Below are 21,530 nucleotides of genomic sequence, written 5' to 3' on the forward strand. Positions count from 1 at the left end.
GTTCCAGGCAAGCTAATTTGTTTTTGTTCTTTTTCCTCTATGTAGTGTGCATATTACTGCATAATTGTTTCTTTACTTTGATTTTTATTAGTTATTAGAAAACGGACTAATCTGATTTTGTATTAATTTGTGATAAACCATATACAGTCATTTGAAAAAGTTTCTTAATCCTTTGGATTTTTGTTTATCATTGGCTGAGCTTTCAAAGTAACAACTTCCTTTTAATATATGACATGCCTTATGGAAACAATAGTATTTCAGCAGTGACATTAAGTTTATTGGATTAACAGAACAATATGCATCATAAAAAAATTAGAGAGGTGCATAAATTTGGGCACCCCGACAAAGATATTACATCAATACTTAGTTGAGCCTCCGTTTGCAAATATAACAGCCTCTAGACACCTCCCATAGCCTTTGATGAATGTCTGGATCCTGGATGGAGGTATTTTTGACCATTCTTCCATACAAATCTCTCCAGTTCAGTTAAATTTGATGGCTGCCGCTGAGCATGGACAGCCTGCTTCAAATCATCCCATAGATTTTCGATGATATTAAAGTCAGGGGACTGTGATGGCCATTCCAGAACATTGTACTTCTCCCTCAGCATGAATGCCTTTGTAGATTTCGAACTGTGTTTTGGGTCATTGTCTTGTTGGAATATCCAACCCCTGTGTAACTTCAACTTTGTGACTGATGCTTCAACATTATCCTGAAGAACTTGTTGATATTGGGTTGAATTCATCCAACCCTCAACTTTAACAAGGGCACCAGTCCATGAACTAGCCACAAAGCCCCACAGCATGATGGAACCTCCACCAAATTTGACAGTAGGTAGCAGGTGTTTTTCTTGGAATGCAGTGTTCTTCTTCTGCCATGCAAAGCGCTTTTTGTTATGACCAAATAACTCAATTTCTGTCTCATCAGTCCAAAGCACTTTGTTCCAAAATGAATCTGGCTTGTCTAAATGAGTATTTGCATACAACAAGTGACTCTGTTTATTGCGTGAGTGCAGAAACGGCTTCTTTCTCATCACCCTGCCATCTAGATGTTCTTTGTGCAAATTGCGCTGAATTGTAAAACGATGTATAGATACACACCATCTGCAGCAAGATATTCTTACAGGCCTTTGTAGGTGATCTGTGGATTGTCTGTAATCATTCTCACAATCTTGCGCATATGCCACTCCTGTATTTTTCTTGGCCTGCCAGACCTGGGTTTAACAGCAACTGTGCCTGTGGCCTTCCATTTCCTGATTACATTCCTTACAGTTGAAACTGACAGTAAACCATGATACTGAACAATCTTTGTTTTCAGATCTTTTGAGAGTTGCTTTGAGGATCCCATGTTGTCGTTTTTCAGAGGAGAGTCAAAGGGAAGCACAACTTGCAATTGACCACCTTAAATACCTTTTCTCATGATTGGACACATCTGTCTATGAAGTTCAAGGCTTAATGAGCTAATCCAACCAATTGGGAGTTTCAAGTAATCAGTATTGAGAAGTTACATGCCTTCAAATCAGCAAAATTACAAGGGTACCCAGATTTTTGCACAGGCAGTTTTTCACATTTGATTTAATTTCATACAACTAAATACTGCTTCACTAAAAATCTTTGTTTGGAAAACACCCCAGTACTCAGATGTTCCTAGGAAATGAAAGACATACCACTGTTATCTTTTTTGTTGTTCCCTTTTCATATGACTTTTCTTTGTCCCAATGTACAAAACAATCTAGAGGTTAATCTTAAAAGCTAGAGTCTCCCCTCAGAATGCAGATTATTTTTATTGGCCAAAAATGTTGAGCAGATTCCAAATTAAAGCACATTCATTGCAAAAGTCACAATGTTCTTCATTTATAAACAAACCAGTAACAATTGGGCCTTTTGTCCCCGAAGAAAAGTGGCACATATACCTCTCACGAAACACAGCACCCCAAGTCACACCGCCAAGGTTGCTTCAATGTTGCCACAGCTGTTTGCCTGACATACATATATGTATGACTTGCAGTTACAACAAAAACAATCATTCGGCCTGTGCATTGAGTTTCACTGTCACAAGAGTTAGTAACAGCTTATAGCTACTAAGCGGTGAGTAATTGCTGTGCTTTTCCTGTCAGCCATGGTACGCATCACTGCTGCTGCTTGCTGTGAGGTCCATAGCTGCATCACTGCTTGCCATGAGAAGGACCAAAAGCCCAATTTCTTGGCCGAGGTAGCTTGTACATCCAAATCGTGGGTATTGTTATGTGTATCATGGTATACTCTGATGATTAAGACCAAGATCAAGGCTCAAATCAAAGTTCAGGGGTTTGCAAGTTTTTGCGTGACAGACAACCCGTAGCATTTTATATATCGAATAGGTAGATATACATTCTGTTAACCTAAGACCTATACAAACTACTACATTTCTTCCTAACAATGTAATTCTTGACAAATTTAAACCAACAAGTTAGTATGGGCTGGTGTCCTGTCCAAAGACTGGATTGGATTCCATCTGCCTCGCACCCTACCTTGTATTAATGGGTTAGGAGAATGGATGGATGGATGAATTAGAATGATTTTTAACATACTTTATCTATTATGTCTTGAATAAGAACTCTGTCAGCCTCTATCATACTCCTTTAACAGCATTAAGTGTCAATACATTTGACAATTCAGTTTTGGGGTGGCATAGTGATCAAGCTAAATGTTAGAGTAGTTTCAGCTTCTTATGAATATAAAATATGATTATGCAGGTTCACATTTGTTCGTTAACAGTAATATATTGAGAAATCATTTTCTTTTTATCCAGACCTTTCTCTCTGATGTTAATCATAGCTTCTATATTGTCAAGAATTAAATTAGACTCTTGATTTGTCAGCATATGTATACAACATTAATTCTGAAATCTGTTTTTGTCTGTGATGTTGAGACAATAGTTCATATGTTTATGATTTAAACTAATTATTTATTGAAATATACATAGAATCATATTAAGAGAATGTAGTCTAAAACAACCAAAGCTGTGAATCACAAATAAAGTATATATACACATTACACATTCTGTAGAGTAGATTTGAATAGTTTTTTTTTTTTATATAAATGACTATTCAATAATGTTTGTCTAGATGAAGTGTGATCTGGAAAATGTGTCTTAATTTGCACATATTTTGTGACAAGAGTTATTTTTATATTAAACTATAGAGTACATTACAAGCATGCTGATCAGTTCAAGCAACGTGACACCTGTCAAGCACAAAGGAAGTCTTTAGTGGGCGTGTACACCATGCAGAGACTGGTTTTATCCAGTTGCTTTCAGCTAACATTACATCAGCTAAACCCATTTCCTTGGAGACATGACGGGAGGAGCTAGTGACTCACTTTCCTTGTAGACACTATAAAATAACTCTACTCTCCATGCTTTTAGTGTTAGTCTGAGCTAAGTGCCTCTCAGAGATCAGTTGTACGGGTTTGCCAGAGCTTCAGGAGCTGTTATCTTGCCAAATGAAACTAAAGAAGTAAGCATCAAAAGATAGTTGTCTGTATTCTCTTTGTGAGTCGAACAAAGAGATGTAATGTAAGCTTATAAAATAAAAGACAGTATTAGATCCTAACAATATATGAATTAGTTTGTCTAATTCAGAGGTTCTCAGTATTTTTTAATTGAGGGCCACAACTCTTAACTGTAAACAAGCTAAGTGGGCAGCAAATTAAGAAATCAACAAATTTCCTTGAAAATGATGCTAAGTGCTAGTCTTATACATAAACTGGACCTGTTTACTTAAACAATTAAATAATTTAAATAATTAAAACTGTTGACCTGGTAATGATACAAATTTTTGTTTGATGATTTTGTTGAGATTCAAGCTTTATTAAAAAACACAAGTAAAGCAGAGACCTGAACAAAGATAAACTAGAACACCTTTTAACAATTAATAAAAGCAAAACAAACACCCACAGTCCTATTTGTTTGATAAAAAATGTAAAATACTCTGGATACTTTACATGGATAACATTCTTATAAGTGAGCTTTCTTCTCTGACTTTAATAGATTAATTCTTTATATGACAGCACGATGAAGTTTGCATTGCACATTACTGTCATGTGATGTGCCTAGAAGATGTGATTTGATTTGGCACATTGTAGTGAAATTGCACTCACATAAAACAAGGGTTTCCTCTACCAGTATAATACAATTAGTGGCAGCAAATGGGTGTTGTCTATTGCATGCAGCTCACTTCATTTTTTAATTTGGACTCACTGCCCCTTAATTGTCATATCCCCTTCTCTTTGGCATACCTCACCTCCTAAATGACATCTAAATGTCCTGGTCATGGTGTGTAGAGAAAGAAAAAACACAACTAGAAGAGCTCTCTAGGCATTGTACAATGCTCTAATAAACTGATTTGTTAGACAAACAAATTATGAGAAGATGACAAGTGTTAAACATCCACAGAACATAACCGTGCAGTGGAGTGACCAATGCAAAGGATTGTGTCGGTAACATCCAGGAGCCTGTCCGGGACTTGTGTTCAAGTGAGGGAGGCTGAGAGAACTCTTGGTCTCATTTATAGATATTATATTAGTTAATCAAGTTATCCAAGAAAAAGTGTCCATATGTATTGTTGGTCAAATGGCTGCCTAGTAAATTTATAGGCTCATTATTGCCACATGTACAGAGTACAGAGAAAATCTTACTTGCATATGCTAATCAGCATGCAACGTATTGCTGCCAATCAGTTAGAAGAACTTCCTTACCTTTAAAGTTTCTCTAGTTCCCTTACCTGAAAAAAATCCAGAATATGCTTGATATTGCAAAAAAATATAACGAGAAAATAGCGCAAAAAGGAGACCAAGGGTTGAAGTCCTGGGTGCTGCCTGCTTGGAGTTTGCATGTTCTCCACTTGTCCATGTGGGTTTCTTCCAGATACTCCTGTTTCCTCCCTCAGTTGAAATAGGTTAGGTCAGGGGTGTCCAACTCTGGTCCTGGTGGGCCACAGTGGCTGCAAGTTTTCATTCTAACCTTTTAACCCCTAATCTTTTTAATTAGCGATCCGTTTTTGCTGCTGAATAACTTGTTTTACCTTAGTTTTGATTGACGTGACTCAGACCACTTAGTTGTTTCTTTTTCCTTAATGAGCAGCCAAAAAATAATGAGACACAAAACAAGCCACATGACCAGCTAACCTGAAAAACGGTAAAGAAAGGTGAAAGCCTCAGTCATGCTGGTCTGCTCAGGTCACCAAAACATCTTGACGGTGGTCTTAGAAACAACAGAAAATCAACAGTTTGCTGTGGCAGATTGAGAGCAGTAACAAGTTATGATATTCAATAATGGCTTTAATTAACAACAAGAATTGGCTTCTCATTAAGAAACTGGTTGGAGTGAAATTGACTGGAGCTTGACATTCCAATTTGTCTGGACATTTGTTGGCTCGTTTTACATCTCATTTCTGTTTGGCTGCCATTTATTGAAGAAAAGAATCAATTCAGAGGACTGAATCCTTAAAAACAGGGCTATTAAAATGAATGGAAAAGGAGTTAATTAGCAGTGAAAACTGCTCACTGATTAGGAAAAGGGTTAGAATGAAAACCTGCAGCCACTTTGGCCCACCAGGACTGGAGTTGGATACCCCTGGGTTAGGTGAATAGGTGTTGATAAAATGGCGTTGGTGTTCTGGGATTGGCTCCTGCTGCCGTACCACCATCTCCTGGATAAGCAGGTTAAGAAAATGAATAGTTGAGAATGATATTTATTTATTTATAGTATTATTGTATTATAAACTATGACCATGAGAAGTGGGGGATTAAATTCAATTTAACAAGATATCCAACAAAGCAGAGTAAAACAAAAATGTTCAAATAAACTGTACAAACAAAAACACTCTAAAGAAAAGATTAATTCAAACTAAATAATAAATAATCAAAACAGACAATAATTAAAGTCAAAGCCAGTCCACTAAATCCACAAAAAAATATACAACTAGAAGCAAAAAATGAAATTTTAATCAGATATTAAACATCTATATACACGGTGATAATTATGAGTATGTTCTTAGAAGTTATTATAGTGTAGAACATGATATACAATGAGATATTTATAATATATATACATACGTGTGCGTTTTCTGGTTGCTGTCTTTTCAGAATAGCTTTGCTGTTTTCGCAAATAGTGCATTGTATAGATGAGTTATACATTGTAAAATTGACAGATGACCAAGACATCACAAAGAATTGGGGACCCATAATGGATTTCCATCTTTATTGCCATGATGGCAACTGTGTTGCAGGATTAAAAAAAAAGATCAAATTTTGTGCTTCATCTGTGAGGAATAAGACATTGGAAATAATACATTTTGGGGCACCAACCAGTCCTCTTTCATTTAATAACACCCATTGGTGTTTTCTTCAAAAGTAAACAAACAATCACTCTATGGCTGAAGATAAACCAACAAAAAGAATCTCTAGCAGCATCTTTAGGGTTTAAGCGAAACATTCTCTGAATGTGAGTCAATGAAATGGAGCTCAAACTTGTAAAATGCTTGAATCACAGGGTGATGCCTTCTCGAGATTTATAGGCCAGAAACCAGACGGGGTTGGGTTAGTCCTCACTAGCCATCTGATCGCCACAGTGGAGGGGGAAAAAAAGGTCACGATTAGCACCAGCAACCCCTCTCCTCTCAGAGTTGTATTACGTATCTTAGATAAGCCCAGAAGGTGCTCCACTGACGTGCTTGCATAACATGGGCCATAAACCCTGAAGACTGGAACAGATAAAGCTTCAGCAAGTCAGCGTCAGATTCAGAAGGATCTTCTGGGTTGAAGTCCTCTCATCTATTTAGGAAACAATTAGCCTGTCCACAATGTAGCTTGAATTAATTCTCTTTGCCCCCTTGTAATTAGCCGCCATACGGTTTTGCTGTATGCACAGGGCAATATATATTTTTAATGAAGAAATACACCTGATGTAATACTTAAAAAAATGTAACTACAATGTTGTAATATTATTAAAATTTCAAACACCATCACATGTGTAAGCTGCGTAGTAAAATAGAAGTTTTTAAAGTATGATCTCCTGTTTCAGACCATGGAGATGTTTTCTTGAAAATTCTGCTTGCGATTCTCATTTTGTAGCATATGGCCATTTTGTACACACATTAGTCAGAAAGTAGATAATATTCTTTTAAGAAAAATTAAATGTCCATGGCTGTCGTATATTTTGGTGTTTCTTACTCCTTTTTATCCTTTCACTTTTTTAGCTTTATACTCCATTTGAATGTTGGTTAGTGTGTCGGTTTATAATTGATGAAGAAGAGATTTATTTGACATGCCTAATGCAAATCAATTTTGAACTTAGTGGATAGTTAATGGAAAGCCAGGGACCATGTGGTTCACTGCAATTATAGGCAGTTGCCTTTGTATTGTGTCAGAAAAATGTACTGTCATGCTTTTTAACTTTTTTTTAGCATTTGTTTATTCTCCCCATTTATCCATTGATTTATTTTAGTGATTCTCATTTCCTATCATGATCAAGAACATGAGTCCCCAGCTTAAAACATAAGATAACTGTTTAAATCTCAGGTAAACAGATCCGGTCCTGGCTTTTTTCAGCCGTCAAGACCATCTTTGAACAAGTAATATCTGTTTTTTTAAAAAGTACTGGGAGAAATTTTGCCATTCTCCAACATATCAGCTCATATTTGTATTTGTATTGTTTATTATCTCAAATTCAGCCACATTTCGCTGTTCCCTTGCTAAGTGAAAAGCTCACTTCTAGTTAGTAGACTTAGCTGCAATTCAATACATTAGTGTTGTATGTGTTGTTATGTACAGTAGTAACATTTTAGAAATAAATGATTGCGTTCCAGAGTAGTGGTCACAGTCCAACACCAAATCCAAAGTGACATTTGTTAGAAGACCAAAACAAAACTAAATGTAAAACTAAACAAAGGTTCAGCTTTAGCAATGGGTTTATTCATTTGTAACTGGCTGGAATGAAATCCTGGAGCTATTGAGCCCTACTGAGTCTGGTGCTGGACTGGCTGATTATGTGATGTTATGTGTGTCCAGATATTGGCTACTATAACAGACAAGCTCTTACTTACCTTATTCAGCATTATATTTGGCTCAAGTCTGCTGATGCTGCTTAGAGCTGATACATGGAGAAAGGAACAGTTATAATTTCCCTTTGTGTTTGTGATCTCTGGGAATTTGCTTAGTCATGCTTTACTGAAAATGCTTAAGCCAGTTCAAAGTTGTGGAGACCACACCCTATCCCGGCAGCATCTAGAAAGAGAGAGTCCATCACAGCTCCCTTAATGCACACACTTACATTGAACAAATTGTCAATGAAACTACAATGAATGTCTTTTTGAGATGTGTATAAAACCACATCCCATCAAACACATCACACTCGGTACAAACAATTACTGAATGTGGGATTTGAATCTAATATGTTGGGTCATTGTTGTGCCGACCCCGTAACAAGTGTTATCAGCAACATTGCAGTAATATATTATAGTAATATAATTGCAGTTATTATACTATACAATAACAGACGAGTGTACAGGTGCCTGTGGCAAGCTTTATATTGTATAGTTTATACTTCATCTGTCTGAATGTTAATTTATTATTTATTTTTAGTTACTGAGCTATCAGACAATCAGGTGCCCAGAATTACACACAAGTATGTGAACCCAGAGAGGGGTCTGTTTCATGCCTTGTGCTGCACAGCGACAGCACAGGGATAACTTTTAGATAAAATTACAATTTCAAATCGTATTAAGAAGGATCCAGAAAGAAGACAGACCTCTGTTCTGGAACTGACATTGTTTAAGCTGTGACTTTCTGCTTATCAGTTTCTGCTTGTTCCTATTAAGTGCTTTGTATACTATTAAATATTTATTTCTGTATTATTTAATTGATCTTGTGTGTTCTAAGGCATTGGACTGTAAAGCACAAAGCTACCAGTTCAGTCCTGACTGCTGATTTACTGGGTGACCCTGAGAAAGTCGCACAGCCTGATTCTGCTTACTCTGACAAAATATGCCAATGCTTAAAATTGTCAGCTAGAAATACATCAGCATATAAAAATAATAAGTAGACAAAACTTAATTGTATTGAAATTGCTTATGCTTGATGTAGTAAAAGTATTAATTTTTAAATTTATTACACTGTTTACTTGTTGCTCAGTTTAGAAAATCTGGATCAGTTCACCAAACTGAACCTGCAAAAGAACCATAAACTGAACTGGAAATTGTTGATTTATTTTTCTCTAACCATAGTAATACATAAAATAAAATAAATGCGCAAAATAATTTCGAAGAACTCTCATAACTTCAGAGTCCTTAGTTAAAATACTGTACTACCCCTGTGAAGACTGCATGCAGTGCTGTCATTAATGATGGTTTTTCCCACAGTTGCACAGTTTGTAATTCAACATTCCAACATTCCGAAGATGTGCATCTTAATCTAATTGGCGCTTCTAAATTGACCCCATAATAGCGTAGTGCAGTGTCAGTGAAAGTGTGACAGGTGTCAGGTTCAAACTCCCTGTAACTATGAACTGGGTTAACATTAAGCTCCTTGAGAACTCAGACGTTAATGTGGGAAGTGGGGTGCTAAAGTACCTAAAAGGCACTACATGCTACACTTGTGATCAGTAACGTTATAAAGGTGATTAAAAATGATTTGGAGCTCCTGCCAACAGCTGGATTGCAGTTAAAGAATTATGTTTTTAGTTGATTTTTATTGCTAAAAAAAACAAAAACAGCCCAGTGATGACCCTACATTGAGGGCAAAACCAAAGCTGCCTTTTCCAATAGTGTACCTGCAAATATGGCAAATTATATTTGTGTTCTCCAAAACACCATATTTATTCTTTCCTTGCAACTGCACTAAGCCTGTCAAATTAGCCAAAAGATAAGGTTTGAATATTCCAATTAAAAATAAGTAAATATTCAAATATATTCAAACTTAGATGAATGATTTTGGGTTTTACATTACGTTTGTATGTACTTTTTTTACACTTCATTATTATGGTAAAGTCCACAGTGTTGGCCACAACAAGAACAAACATCAACAGCAAAAAAAAAATTCTAGTGGTATTTGGACAACTGATATTTAAATACAAGAGCCATTAAAATCCTTTGCAGGTGCACTCAACAAAAGAGAAGCACCTACAGTACACTGCTGTCTTGTTGTCAGACTGGTGCTGACCACTCGGTGCACAATTCTTAAACCGCTTGGTATTTACCCCAGGCAGACCAAGCAGGTGCCATGTACCTTCCCAAAAAGCGCTTTCCCCGGGGTTCCACTCCCAAGCCTGCCTCCCATTCGTCACAACTGTCCCTGCAACAGCAACACATATCATAATATGTTAATAGCACAGGACACCAGTTGAGTGCTAAAAATGTGACCCACACAATATTTTCATAAGTGCCTCACTCTTTGCAGATGCACCGAGTGTGAAAAAGGTAAAAATGTTAATAATATTGTTGTGAAGCATGGTGCCAGCAGATGTGGCTTGTAAAGATTCAGGCTTCTTTTCATGGCTGCTTTTATGGATCACTGTCCTGATAAGGACTGAGAGGAATAGGGGTCAGTTAGAATGACTACAACAAGTGAGAATAGTGAACAAAGTGAAACAGCAGGTAAGAGGCAGGTAGGTCTAGCAGGTCTAAGTCGGACTTGCTTTATTATTTTGGAAGTGCCCAATAGAGAGGGTACTGCGTATATCACAGCATTCAGAATAAAAAAAAAAAACTGTTGGCACTTGTGGTCTCATATGGAAAAGTGGGATTGTCTCAGTTTCAATTTAGGGTCTGCATAATCTGCCTGCTTTTTTTTTCCTTTACAAATGCAGCAATATTTTGATAAAGGTGAGCTGAATATTTTTAAATACACCTCATTGTTTTAGGCATTATATGTCAAACCAGCAGCCACATAAGACAGAAACTGACTTTGGGACACAACATGTTGGTTTATGTTGATGAGACTCCTTAAAGTTGGGATTTTGTAGTGTTGTAATCAGTTTCTGCTTGTTCCTATTAAGTGCTTTGTATGATATTAAATATTTATTTCTGTATTATTTAATTGATCTTAGGTGTTATAATGCATTGGACTGTAAAGCACAAAGCTACCAGTTCAGTACTGACTGCTGATTTACTGGGTGACTCTGAAAAAGTCACTCAGCCTGATTCTGCTTTGACAAAATATTCCACTGCTTAAAATTGTCAGCTAGAAATACATAAGCATATAAAAATAATAAGTAGACGAAACTTAATTGTATTGAAATTGCTTATGCTTGATGTGGTAAAAGTATTTATTTTTGAATTTATTACACTATTTACTTGTTGCTCAGTTTAGAAAATTTGTATCAGTTCACCAAACTGAACCTGCAAAAGAACCATAAACTGAACTGGAAATTGTTGATTTATTTTTCTCTAGCCTCAGTAGAGAAAAGGTGCAAATTAATATATAAAATAAAATAACATAAAATAAAATAAATGCACAAAATAATTATGAAGAACTCTCACAACTTCAGAGTTCATGGTTAAAATACTACCCCTGTGAAGACTGCATGCTGTGTTGTCATTAATGATGGTTTTTCATTAAACATTCTAAAAATGTGCATATTAGTCTAATTGGCAACTCTAAATTGTCCCCATATAAATGAGTGTAGCATCACAGAAACTGACTTTAGGACACAACATGTTGGTTTATGTTGATGAGACTGCTTAAAGTTGGGATCTTATAGTGTTGGAATATAAGAAAAATCAGAATTATGAGTTATTATTCATTTGCTTTAATTAGAAGGTCTTAGATCTTGGGTTTAAGAGTGAACGGGACAGAATCAGATGTACTTTTAGAGCACTGGAAAAATGTTCAAAAAGTACAGTTGCTGAATACTGAGTTAGGAACAAAGTACACTGTGAAGGTACTGTATCTGTCTGAAAGTTTCACAAATGAAGATAACAAGCTAACCATTAAAAATTCAGAAAAGGTTGATTGTGGAAGTGAATTGCAAACACAGATCTGTAAAATACTGCAGTTTTGCACAATGCCGAAATCAGTGCATGTACAATAAACAACTGATCATTTATAATCAAATGTCAGATTTTACCTTCAAATAAGGCCTTTTTAAAAAAATAAGCCTGAATTATATCTGCATAGCAGTTTTCATTCTGACAGTCCTACAGAAGAGTTGGCCCCTTCTACTTGTAGGAGAGAGTCATAGACTAGTATGACTGAGTCAAAGGGGATGTCGCACAACACGACAAAATGCGTGAGGTGTATGCCACCCTAGTTTGTCCTCAACACACTACGAATTATATAAATGAAGGCTAAAAGTAAAAATCACAGAAAAAATCATTTAGTGTCACACCAGCCTAAGGCACCTATTAAACATTTGTTTCGGAAGTCGCTAATTCTTTGGGAAGAAATCGGAATTAAGTGGTGAACTAATTTTAAAATAAGCCATAATTTTTTGTGTGTGTTTTCTTTTTACTTGTAATGAACTTGTCTTGTCTCTGACTCAATATGCTGGTTTACTGTCCATTTTCTGGGTTCACCCAGGGTATTTAAATATCCCCAGATATGGGGGAAATAAATTTGTATAAAATATGCCAAATTTGTTATACAATTGTTACAATTGTATGTCTGCAAAATGTGCATTATTAATTACAATTTGTGAAAGAAATGCACATTCTAGGAGTCCTCCATGCTGCTTACTACTGTGGGTGCACTTGTGTGATTCCCTAACTCACAGTAAAAAACAGAAACTTGCATAATTTAAGTATTACAACTTGTGTGCCCCCTATTGCCAGCCATAAGCCTGGGGATGCGCAACCACTTTATTACGCCCCACGGTACATCTTTTCTTAATTGATACCACAGTAGTTACTTTTGGGCATCCTAATATTGTCTGTTAACTAGTTGTCCCTACCCAGGATACTAAAAGACATTGACATTCTGGGATTGACCTTCTTTGCCTTCAACAGAGCATTGAAATTTAAGTAAATTTAAAATAGTACTAAAAAGTGCCAGTTTCATATTACTGTTATATCCAGCTGTCCAGTCTATAGATCCTAATATTTTTTATTTAGCAGCCACTTCAGACTCCCATCTGTTGTTTTTTCTTCATCTAGGTATTTCAGATCTTTCGTCTGGGATCCTGGCCAGCACACCAGAGCCTACCATAGTGAGTACAATGAGAGAGTCATCTAATACAGCAAACGAGGCAGCCTTTCGTAGTTCAACATACGGATACCTTTTAACCACAGAATACCAGGAAATCACAAAATCCCAAAGTAAAGTAAGTCTTCTTGAAGACCGGCAAAGATCATCATCAGTGACTAACTTCAGGACCACAAGAAGGGGGTCATCAAAACCAAGTGCACACAAACGCTTTGACATTAATGAGCATCTCCCATGGATGATAGTCCTGTTTTTGCTCCTGGTGTTAGTGGTGATTGTGATTTGCAGTGTTAAGAAGAGCTCAAGGGTTCTAAAGAAAGGACCAAAACAGGACCCAAGCAGTATTGTGGAGAAGGCAATTAATAAAACTCCTCATTCTCCAGTGCAAAACAAAGAAAAATGGATATATCTTGCTAATGGTCAAGGTAAGTGCCATACAGGATATTAGCAATGTTCTTAACATTTTCATTCAATTTTTAGTAGCTTTCTTTACGTCAGGGAATTTTAGTATAAAGGATTATAGAAAGTGCTTGTGCATTTTAATAAACCTGATCTTGGTCAAATACCCTTTTTTTAGAATAATAATAATAATAATAAGGGAGACCACAGACTTAACTAAGGAAGAAAATGGAAACAGAAATGCAGCATCACTGAATCTGCTTACTTTGGATTATTTCTTTCTGCGCTGACACTTCAGTGGCTACTCTACTTACCCCCTCCTCAACTACCACAAAATCACTCTCATCTTCCATGTCTCTTGTACTTTCTTGGTCTCTTCTGCTCACTGTTATTGAGCTTTTTCTTCACTTCCCAGTTTTATATTCATCTTGATATCCTAGAATTACAATGCATTTTTTTATTTTCTGTCATATTAATGTGGCAGAATAAACCTGCAGCTGTCAATAACAAAATGCATACTATAAATATCTTACTTTTCTGCCCATTAAATAGTTCTTTAATGCAATATGAATACAGAAAAAGAAGGCGTGAGGCCAAGATTATTATTTCTTGAGAGCTTCATTGACAGGAACTTGTACCAGGAAATCCAAGTCAACAAATGTGTACTGCCTGAGAAAACATCTCAATGGCATCTGCTAGTGACACTGCAACATTTACCAATGGTGATTGACCATATAAAAGTAAAAAAAACTCTGGAATACCGAAGTAGCCCATGTGAAAAATTTGCGATAATCCACAAAGAACTTCATTCAAACTTCAAACTTCTGTTATTCATTTGGTCATATCAGCTTTTTAAATGACAAGGTAGGGCAATGGCTAGTGCTGCTATTTCATAGATCCATCAACCTAGGTTTGGATTCTTTGCCTTTACATTGTCCGTGTAGAGTTTCCACATTTTCCCTGGGTCTGTTTTGGGCACTCTGATTTTTGTCCTAAATTCCCAAAGATATACTGGATAGGTTAACTGACAAGTTTAAATTGGCCCAAGGGTGGTAGGTGTGTGAGTGGATCTTTTGAAGGACTTGTGCCTGGCCCAGCCCACTGTGGCCCCACCTTGACTCTGAATTGTATTAAAATGACCCATGACTAGCTTTGTATGTATATACTTCAAAATGTTCATATTTCATTTATGAATCATTTCCCATCAGTCAATTCTAGACTAAATACAATATGGCTTTAATTTCAGTGCCAAACACTTATCTTGGTGGCTGACAGTGGCTAGAGAGCCACCAAGCTACATGTCCTTCTTGGTCTCTGGTATCCCTGCTCTTCCATTAACTGACCTGCTTTTAAAGTGCCAGGCTTCTTTATGGGCAGTCTGCTCGATCTGACTGTAGCCCAGCCGGGAGTCTATGAAGTGGGATTTTTGTGCTGCCACCTGTTGTGCCAGACAGTTTTCAAATGCTCTCCCACTTCCTACTCTTGGTTGTATGAGCTTTGTCTTTTATCCTGGTGCCATGTGAGTATCTCTGTCTGGAACACAATCATTCACAGTTTGTCCTGGCAGCCCCTGCTTACCACCATTGTCTTATCAGAAGAGCCCTTCATCTGCCAGATTGGATTTCACTCTTTTTCTCAAGGACATATTGGGCTTACCCCTACCATGTGATCCTAAGCAGCCATCTGTACTTTTGGCAACCTTGAAAACAAACCACATCTCATATAGCAGATAAAGTCTTCCTACAAATCAGCTGAACTGTAGTTATGTGTTTCTAAAATGTACTTTGATACAGGAGAATGTACTTTGTAATTTTTGTACATCTGCTCTAATAATTAAACCTCAAATTGAAATTAAGTTTCCCCTTTGTAAAGCAAAAACTGCGTTGTTTTTCAGTAGTGTATTAGCATACTGTATGCTATTGTTGTGTGATAAGTAAACTTAGAAACAGCTCTGGGCAATTTTCATTCTTCAGACTGTGGTTAAACTTAAGCACAGAGTTTAACTTTCAGTTCCTTGTGCCCCTTTTCAGCTTAATCCAGTTTGTTCTAGTTATGGTGTTTGGAAAGACAACTAAGTGCACCATTGTTCATTTAAATGATGTGAGAAATGTGCCATTACTATTTAAATGTAGGTTTAAAAATATGACTCAGCTTCTTTATTGTTGTGTTAAATGTATAAGGTCCCTCATGTTAGCCTAGCTGGGCACATTTTAGCAGGTGATCTGAAGAGTCATTGCGGGGTGCATTATGCATGTAGACATACTGCCTCGGAAGATGTTCACTTTTTGCTTTTATTACACCACAACTCCCAAAATGCAAAAGCCACTTTTTTTCTCTAGACCTAGACCAATTTACAGTTCATTTTCACTGAAACAATGTTTTGTTAAACTTTTTAATTTCTGTGCCTTTTCTTTCATTGTTTGTGAGTGTAAAGGTATTTTATGTCAAATGTAAGGTCAGAACTGGGTCTCCCTGCTGATTAATGAACAGACACACAGACAGGCAGACAGACAGACAGACAGACAGATAGCAAAGCACATCAGCATCAGGAAAAATGGTTTGAGAAGATCCATCTGTTTTTAGTAAATCAGAATAATAAGCACAAAGAAATGTTTGTTTCTTAATTTCCTATTCATCTGTTCATCTTAACATACATTTCTCTCTGTTATATAAAAAAATCTTGGGACGAGACAAGATTTTTTCAGAGAGACGAGACAAGACATTTTCAGAGAGATAACTTCACGTCACAATGGATGAGACTTTGTGCCAAGGGATGAATTGAAAACCTAACAGGTCCAAGTGGGGGTGGAAATAAAAGACAAACAGTAGAAGAAAAAAGACAGAGTAGAAGACAAAGTAGAACGTTGTAAAGAGGTTCAAAAATGTTGGCGCGATACACATACAGAGCAGGTTAGAGATTATGAAAGTAATAAAATTCAAAAGTCTCAACACACTGAAAGTAAAGATCACATTAGCTCTAACAAACAGAAATTATTACTTGGTGAAATAACGGAACAGTGAAAAGAGATCAAATATATAGACATAGGTGATATGACAGAGCTACTACAAGTTAATTTCTAAGAAACCACAATTCGGTCAGGTTTATATTTATGATCACGGAGAAGCGATGCAACATAGAATCAGAAGAGTTAAACGATCAGATGTATTAGAAATTCTACAGCCAATAATGAGTAAAAATCCATATTACACGAAATGTATCTGAAAAACACGGACAAAGAAGTCTTCTTGGATTTCTATATGAATCCAAAAGATCACGCTCACATATATAATAAACCAACATGTGACGAGTTGACAGCGATAATAGTTTCGAAAGACAGAGATATTAAAGACAGAGTTGATGTTTGTGTTTATTTTAAAGCTCAGCAAGATTTGTCGCAAGTGGCAGATCCAGGAAATGATTCGCGAGCAGGGCCCGCAAAGGATTTCTCGTGTGAATTCTGTAGAGAAGTGAAGCCTAGTCTAGTAGTTTTAGCTGCAACAGGACTGAGGTGTGGGCAGAATACCAGCCTGACACAAGGCACACTCTGACACACACTCTCAACCACCTATGGCTATGGCTATTGAAGGCCTACATTTTTTCTTGTGGTGGTTTGCTGGCTGAGCTGGAACAATTTCTGTAACCGTATGTAATGCAGCGAGTCATGGTGTAGCCTACATAAATGTTGCTGAGCACAGCTGGTGACATCCAGGCTTTCCTGAGACATCTGAAAAATTAAAGACGTTGGTAACCCTTCTTGATGGTAGGAAAGATGCTTTGTGTGTGCAGTGTCTGTAATCAGTGATGGTGACTCAAAGAAATGTAAAGTTACTCATTCATAACTGGCACTGAGTCAGATGGCATTTCTCTTCTCTATAAGGTATAATAAGTTATCTCATTATGTTTGATCAAGCCTCCAAAGGTGGTGGAGTTGTGTTTGGCAACAGCATGTGCTTAGCCCACTTCCCCTGTTCAGCAACTGTGTTGAAGAATTGACATTACCACTCTGCACATGACATGGGTCTACCAGTCCAAAATGCAGTTTTAGGGGGTAGATGCAAGACCCAAATCTAGGAGCATTGAATAGCAGTGTTAATTGCTGACATGTAGTCAATTAACAGTACTCAGGCATAGTAATTTTAATTATCCTTGTGTGCCAAAATGCTCTGTAGTAGACATGATATTTGATCCTCGCTGGATTGGTTGTGATCATATCAAACTGGAGGTAGTCCAAGCTGTCTGAAATATTCCTTTTAATTTTTCTCAGCACCAGAGTCATTAAAAAGGTAGAGTGTACCACTGGTTTGAGATTGTCCATGCATGCTCTTTTGAAGCAGTTGGGGATCTTGGATTCTTTCGAGGAAGCCCTGAAAATGTTTTGACATCCAGTATAGATAAAAACATGGTTCATACCTTTTCTGAAAAGAACCGCAATATCTCTTGAAGACTTTGTTCTAAAAATGAATAAAACATTAATTCCCAGTGTACAGTTGGTAAAACTAAAATAACAGCAGTTTGTGTTTTCCCTACTTTGTGAAATCATGGAAATCTACCTAGTTGGCAATAATATGACAATATAGCAATAAAACTTTGACTTTACAATGCCTCATCACATTTGTAACTATGTGAAAGGAACAAAGAGTAACAAGATGACATTGTTTTGTTAGTGACAGTGACTGGTACTAACACCTGGCACAAATGCATTTCTTCAACTTGTGAAAACAGCAGTGCTTTGTGCACTGATGCGAGTGCAGCACATGGAGATGATGATTATGCATTTGAATGCAAACTTTGGCTTTTACTGTTATATTTAAGAATATAGTTAGTGCCCAATGATCATATTAAAAATGATAACAGCAAATAAGTCTGTTGATTCCTGCGTTAGAGTAATAAAATTATTTTACATAGCCACATACATTTTTTAATATTTCATCAAACCCCTTGCCCAAAGTGACATGACTATAAGTGAATATAATGTGTTAACAATGTAAAGTCTTGAATAGTATGATCCTGTGAGCAATGTTTTTGAGAAGCATTGGTTTTTAAAAAAAATAGCAGTTTGTGCTGGCAACAATGGATTAAGTCACCAATTATAAGTGGAATGTTGCTGGGAAAACGTTTTGAGCCTCACAGTATGAGGAATATTGTTGTACATGACAATGGCATCATACTTGCAATAGTTAATGTGATAGAAGGTAGTAAGTTATTAGAAAAAGGAATATTGTGTACAAAAATGACCACAAGTCAAGAGACATTGTGATCCATAATAAACTATTTGTTTTAGATGTTATATTTGATATTTTAATACACAATTAAAGTGTCAGATCATTATATGTGTATGAGTACACATACTGGAAACTAATGCAAATGCCTTGTCGTGTATATGTTAGCAATATTTGATTTAGATTCTTATAGGTTATAGAGTCTCCATCTCCATGGCATTATCTCACCTTAAAATGCAACACTATGTCAATTGCTACAAATAAATAGATTTGTTCTTTTATTAAAATTCCAACAACCTCTGGTTTTCGTACTATAGTTCCAATGAACAATTCTGACCCAACCCCATCTCTTTATAACTGAAAGTGGTCCTTCCTTTTTAAGTGGGTTTCCTGTAGAAGTACCATCTCGACCTTTAAGGATGTCAGATTTGATAACATGTTTTTTCTTTTGGGGTCATAATTAAGGTTTCTAATATTCCAGTTTACAAAATATATTGATTAATTTGAGTTCTGCTCCTTCTGCCTTCTCAAAAAAAGTTTTCATATTACATGTGTGATATTTAATCCTTTTAAATAATGTCTGTAGAATTTATTCATGGAATTCATTTTTTCTAGAAACAGTTGCTTTTTCTCTCCAATAGTAACTTCTGCAAGGATTGATTGGAATTGTCCCTGAAGTGCATAAGAAAAGATAACAGAAACTGACAGAGCAACACAGATACTCGGTTTATTGCTCCAGATGTATAACACACACTCACACACACAAACCTAGGTCTATTAAATGACATAGTTTTCACTCTTAGTTATGTGTACTCTGAAGATTTTTTTTTGTTTCTTCAGGTGTGGATATCCTTAGACTGGTGGCAATGCAAATCGGCAGCCAGTGGATAGACCTATATAAATCACTAATCAATGTATCTGAGAGGGAAGTGTCAGCTTTCTCAAATGGCTACACCTCTGATCAAGACCGAGCATATGCAGCTCTACAGCACTGGACTATTCGAGATTCAGATGCCAATCTTGCAAAACTCATAAGTTCTCTCCGACAGCACAGACGTAACGATGTCGTGGAGAAGATCAGAGGAGTGATGGAGGATGATGCACAGGTAAAAAAATAAGTTGATTGCATAGTGTCAATTAACTATTTGTTTTTTAATTATTATGTGCTTAGTACTTTTTGCGGATTGGGATGGATATTTCTTATGAAAAATATTTGTGCATTTTTATGTCATTATTGAGAAGAAATAAGGTTTTGTAATTTAACCCAAAATTATTCTTAATTATTTTATTTTTATAATTGTTCCACAATCTCATTTTTTAAATGCCGTCAGTGTAGAATCCTTTAAAAAAATATCAGTTCCAACAGAAATATATACCACGTTCATTTTAAAATTAGCATTTCTGTTAGTCATGGTGAAAAAAATATTTATAAAAGATTAAGCAAATACTGTAATTAAGACCTTGTTTATTAATAACTACTAAAGTAAAAGGTGTGACCATTTAATTACTGGAAGATACCTGTAGAAAAATGTGCACATTTTTTGCACTAGCAGCTACTGTCAACTTTAAAGTACAGTAAATCCCTTCTGTTCTCCTTCATAGCATCCTCACTATATGGCACTTTCAACTTCTCCAATGTCTCAGTAGTACTTTGTAGCACGGGCAACACTACACGACCATCCCTGGAATTAAATTGTCACACCTCATATATATTACCTTTGCACACTGAATGTATTGATTTTCAATCTTTAACACCACATTTGCATTCTCAAACCTGTTTGGTTTAGTTCAGAGTCACAGGAGCACTGGAATTATTTCAGACACCCAAGAGGGAATGGCAGATTAGTCCATCATCACGCCCATTTACTCAGACACGCATCCTCACTCTTGGTCAGTTTAGAGTCCTCAGTTAACCCAAGACACATTTTTAGGAATGGGGAAAAGCCAGAGTTGCCAACAGAAAACCAGTACAAACATAGGGAAGAGAATGTGCAGCTCATCATGAATTACAAAACAGGTGTGGAACTTGACCTGGATTGGTTGAGGGTTGGGCTAACCATGTGGCCACTATGCTAGCAACACATGGGCATAACTAACTGACTTTCTATAACAAAATATATATTATTTACATCCTCAGAAGCTCATATGGAAATAGCAATGACATGGATTTGTTATGGTGTTGCACTTAAATTTTACTTCTTCAATTCAAAACTTTATTTGATTGGGGGCTGCTTTCCTTTACATTTGAATAAAAACTCTCTTGTATATAAGGACAGGAATCCTCAGTTTTGTTCCTTGAACAAAGTTTCTTAGTTATCGTATGCTTCGTTTTAGATAACTAAGATTGAGCTCTTAATTGTTTCTTCGCATCTTGAATGGCTAGCCTCTATTTCTACTTGTTTGCTTCCTTAACCAGTTGCTAATTTACATTGAAATCCAAATGACAAAAGAAACCAGCAGCTCATCACCTACAGTATGTTGGTTCCACTTGCATCTTTGTGTCTTCATCATGATGTGTCCATTTTAATAATATATTTGGAAAGAAATGGTAGAGAGAATTATTTAGAAACACTTAGCAGCTCCAGACCAAAAATCATTTGGATGTCCTCATAATGGAAAAATTTGGGAAGAATGATCTGACACAAGCAAATTAAACACTAACAAGTCATAAAATGAATTAGTTCTGTTATTGGCAAGTATTGTTTTCTAACTAATTTGGGAAGAACATGAACTTGC

The 21,530-nt window shown here is 36.3% G+C and overlaps 1 protein-coding gene across 1 annotated transcript in view; it reads left to right on the plus strand.

Moving 5' to 3' along the window:
- tnfrsf21 (tumor necrosis factor receptor superfamily, member 21) overlaps nucleotides 1–21,530 on the plus strand; it is an 80,142-nt gene that overhangs the window by 35,798 nt on the left and 22,814 nt on the right. The window contains exons 3-4 of the mRNA XM_039748982.1: nucleotides 13,127–13,600; nucleotides 19,635–19,900. Of these exons, the coding sequence (XP_039604916.1) occupies nucleotides 13,127–13,600; nucleotides 19,635–19,900 (740 nt within the window). The remainder of the gene's footprint in view (nucleotides 1–13,126; nucleotides 13,601–19,634; nucleotides 19,901–21,530) is intronic.

This window comes from Polypterus senegalus, chromosome 3, assembly GCF_016835505.1.
Source record: "Polypterus senegalus isolate Bchr_013 chromosome 3, ASM1683550v1, whole genome shotgun sequence".
Taxonomy (NCBI): domain Eukaryota; kingdom Metazoa; phylum Chordata; class Cladistia; order Polypteriformes; family Polypteridae; genus Polypterus; species Polypterus senegalus.